Genomic DNA, 4408 nt, shown 5'->3' with positions numbered 1-4408 from the left:
GGTGTTAAGTGTCCAAGTAAGGTCCTCACTGATGTGGACGCCCAGGTATTTGAAGCTGCTCACCCTCTCCACTTTGAGCCCCCAGATGAACAGTTTATTTGTGGTTTTGTTTTCTCTGTTTTTATATTGTGCACATTTGGGGCCATTGGGCTGGAGTCAAATTTTTTGTATTTTTGATAATACTTGGCAATAAAGTTTTTGCTTGTATACATGTGCATGGTGTGTATGCAGTGTCAGTTGCTGAGATTTGTCGCAGGTCTCTCCCTCTGTACCACCAGCTGACAAATAAGTATAAAATACTTTAATGAATATTAAAAAATATAGCAAAATATAAATTTGTAATCGGCCCTAATTGGTTGGTGAAACTGGCAGAAACTTACTGAGTGAATGTCGTCTTTGATGAGCAGGTAAATGATAAACAATCTGATGATGTTGTTTGTTCCTTAAAGCCAAAACTTTATTCAGTTTGTTCATCATGGTTACTATTCTGACCAACTGCGCATTCATGACGATGAGTGATCCTCCAGCGTGGAGCAAGATGGTCGAGTGAGTCAACCCACACAGTTATACACACTAACACGCATGCTATTGATGTGGCTGTACTTCACACCAGACAAAAAAGAGGAATAAGGAGGAGGTCACATCTGAAAACAGATCATGAGTCAAAGTAGGAATCACATATTAAAGTTCGGGTCTGAAACATAGAATCAGTCCACCTTGTTTCAGTGGGCACGGACATGATCTCAAAGGAAATGCAAATCAAAGGTCACTGAAGTTCATTCCTAAACATTTCTGTAGTAGTGATTCCTAAAACCCAAAACTGAGTTAGCATTTTTGAACTTCTAGTTACCTTGCCCTGAGGTCAGTGGATTTTTGAATGTGCTTTGGGTTAGATACCTGAAATAAGGTCTGTGGATAACATAAGACCAGTATACTGAAAAAAAAAGGACTGAAACACCACCGAGGGGGATAAGTATCTCCAGCTCAACACCAGTCAGTCAGAACTGATGAAGCCTCTTGGATGAGAGGTGAAACGCCTTCGACCTAAAAATCTAGTCCACTTGATTTTTTCTAAGTTTTTTCAGTTTACTATGACCTGGATGACTGCGATGGATTGGTGACCTGTCCAGGGTGTAGCCCGCCTTCACCCGATTGCCGGCCGGGATTGGCTTCGCTTCTACCTGAGAACTATCAGTGAACTGAACTCTGCCCTCCAACACATACACACTAACAGCGATTACATTATGTATGTACTTGAACTGAGGAATGTGGAATTGTCTAATAATGGGGAACTTATGAAACTAACATGTAATCATAGTGAAAAGTATCTATTATTTATCTTTTATTCTATTTATAGCACCCTTTTTTGGTTGTATTTTACCTGTGATTTTTGCCTGTTGTGTATGTTAGAATTAATGATCTATTTCAGGAACTGCACAGCAAATTTCATTGTACTACCATGTGCAATGAAAATAAAGGGTATCTTGTATATTTTTACATTTTGTTCCACAGTATAAAATACATTGGTTGCTAACCAGTGGCTAAATGAGCCTACAGAGACTGTCTGGATATATTAACCATCATCACACCGAACACAGAGACTAATCTACTCACTAGCCCACCTTTACAGCCTTGTTATTTCTAAATTTGTACACTTGCAAACTATTCTGAAACAGCCAAACTACATACAAAGTAAAACTAAAAACACTCTCTTGTCTTTTTCTGTTTTTTACATCTCCTCTCAGGGTGCAGGAGTCACCATTTTAAGGTTCATCTATGCAAATAGGTTTTTGCAGTACCAGCAGTTTTCAAAGAAAGTATGTGACTGGTCCCTTTTAAACAACATCTAATACAATATCACATCACTGAGTTTGAACCAGTGTTCCTCTTTTTTTTTTAAGAGACTATTACTCACCTCAAACTGTCCTACTGGTATTATCTCTCCTTGTCTTCTTAAGCAGATCTTTGATTCTGTTAGACTTTTTATTTAGAAAATTTTAAATAGTAACTTGGAGTCTGGGGTTGCTCCCTTGGCTTTTAGACATGCCGTAGTGCAGCCACACATTAACAAAGCCTAGTCTGGATCCTTCTGTTCTTTCAAATTTCAGACCCATCTCTAAACTTCTGTTCCTGTCAAAAGTCCTGGAAAAAGCAGTGTTGATACACTGTTACAGTTGATACAGAAGGACCCCTAAAAAAAGGGTCGCCCACAGAAACTACCTTCATATCAACCTGTTTGCACCTCTGATCCTCACGCCCAGCTGTGGATAATCGAGCCGCAAGCTCCCCCTGATCCCGAGCTGTAGTCTCTCGAGGTGGAGAGGCCAATGATGGAGGCAGCGAACAACATAGCTTTAGCCATTTTCCACTGTGGCACAATCTGTTTCCTGAGCAGAAGCCAACTGGTTCCTGATCCCCAGCGTTACTGTCCCCACTGAAATAGGGGGCCCATGAAAATGTCCTTGCTTAAGTTCCAGTGTCCCCGATACCCTTGGAAGACGTCACTAGCTCCTGCTGCCTCAGTAGAGCTAGAAACAATAAGGACCCAACTCACCCTGAACGCCACCTTCAGTGATGGATTCTTCCCCAAAGCCATATGCACAATAGGGGCTTGTTACAGTTCAAAGACATTCAAATACAAATTGCAGTAAAATAATACTATTACTGTATGCAGCTCACTTTATTACAGAGCCCCAGAAACATGTTTTATGCATTTAAATATCTTGTTTTATTGTGATGTACCAATTGGAGGCAACACTCCCAATTTCATTGTTGGCTAAGCTTGCAATGATGGTCTTTCTGATTGTACAGTTTGTTCTTTTCCTGTTCGTAACTTAGTTGTGTTTTAAAGTATTTTTGTCATTGAACAGATATGTGTTTACAGCCATCTACACATTTGAAGCCATGATCAAAGTTTTGTCCCGAGGATTCTGTGTAGGAGAGTTCACCTTCCTCAGAGACCCCTGGAACTGGTTGGACTTCATGGTCATCAGCATGGCGTAATAATCATTAACACACCTGATACAAATATTCATCATACATGTAGTTCACAGGAAAGAGCCAAACTACCACCTGATAGTGTTTTGTGATGCAGCTTATTCAGATGTGGAATAAAATTGTTGATTAAAATCAAACTGACAGTTTTTTATTTCAAATTTAGTTTGAAAAATGTAGTTTTATCAAATGCAGTTATTAGAGCTTAAACACATTTTTGGCATTTTCTAATGTTTTACTTTTAGAATTTTGTAGATTTTGAATTTACTACTTTATCATACTGACTTTCTGTCTAAAATCTAAACTGCTATTGTAAATCATGAAGCACCGAAGCTTTAAATGTACCAAAAGTGAAGAATAAGTTTAAACACTTGTCAATCTAAACTGTAGAAATGAAACACTGAATCTGGATTTAAGTTTGTTGGGTGTTTTAGTTTAAAGTCAATATGCCTAAATGTGTCACAACCTGATAATGATGCTGTTTGTTTACAGGTATCTTACAGAATTTGTAGATTTGGGGAATGTTTCTGCATTGAGGACATTCAGAGTTCTTCGAGCCCTGAAGACCATTACAGTCATCCCTGGTCAGTGTGTGTGTGTGTGTGTGTGTGTCACATTTTAAGGTAAAGCTGACACCTTGAGTCCACCCTCAACAGTGTTGTGGTAGAGTGTAACCACCAAGCTTCACTTTTCTGTGAAGAATGCCCTTCAACTGAGCTTCCAGTGATTTTTGCCAACAGTCTGTTTTTATGTTTTAGTGTGCATAAATGTAAGTGGTTTGAGTTTTTTAACACTAACCCCCACCCTCCATTCCAGGTTTAAAGACAATTGTCGGAGCTCTGATCCAATCAGTGAAGAAGCTGGCTGATGTTATGATCCTGACTGTGTTCTGCCTCAGCGTCTTTGCTCTCATTGGTCTACAACTCTTCATGGGAAACCTGAGGCACAAATGTGTCCTCATACCTCCTTTGCTTCGTAACCAAACATCTGACACTGACCTCGACACTGGTTATCATGGCAACAACACCCATGGCAATGACACAGGAAGCAGCGATTTTGATTACTCTGAGTACATCAACAACCCAGGTATGAAGTGCTGGTTTGATATTTTAAATGTAGAGTGAACTCACTACAACAATGACTCAGTTGCTCTGCCTGATAGAAAACTACTACTACCTGCCTGATCAGCCCGATGCTCTGCTGTGTGGAAATGGTTCTGATGCTGGGTATGTTCACATGGCAGACTGATACAGTAAATGCATGATCATAATGATAATGAGGATGGTGGTGATGATGATTGTGATGTGTTCAGGTTCTGTCCAGAGGGTTTTGTCTGTATGAAAGTGGGGAGAAATCCAAACTATGGCTAAACAAGCTATGACTCTTTTGGTTTGGGATTTCTGGGTCTGTTCTG

The 4408-nt window shown here is 39.7% G+C and overlaps 1 protein-coding gene across 1 annotated transcript in view; it reads left to right on the top strand.

Moving 5' to 3' along the window:
* Positions 1-4408, top strand: part of scn4ab (sodium channel, voltage-gated, type IV, alpha, b) — a 28055-nt gene that overhangs the window by 6229 nt on the left and 17418 nt on the right. The window contains 6 exon segments of the mRNA XM_020621675.1: positions 457-546; positions 2871-2999; positions 3487-3578; positions 3811-4080; positions 4157-4220; positions 4307-4408. The exon segment at positions 4307-4408 is cut by the window's right edge and continues 109 nt beyond it. Coding sequence (XP_020477331.1) covers positions 457-546; positions 2871-2999; positions 3487-3578; positions 3811-4080; positions 4157-4220; positions 4307-4408 — 747 coding nt within the window.

The sequence above is a fragment of the Monopterus albus genome, unplaced genomic scaffold (assembly GCF_001952655.1).
Source record: "Monopterus albus unplaced genomic scaffold, M_albus_1.0 scaffold265.1, whole genome shotgun sequence".
Lineage (NCBI taxonomy): Eukaryota > Metazoa > Chordata > Actinopteri > Synbranchiformes > Synbranchidae > Monopterus > Monopterus albus.
This window is presented reverse-complemented; position numbering and strand designations above follow the sequence as displayed.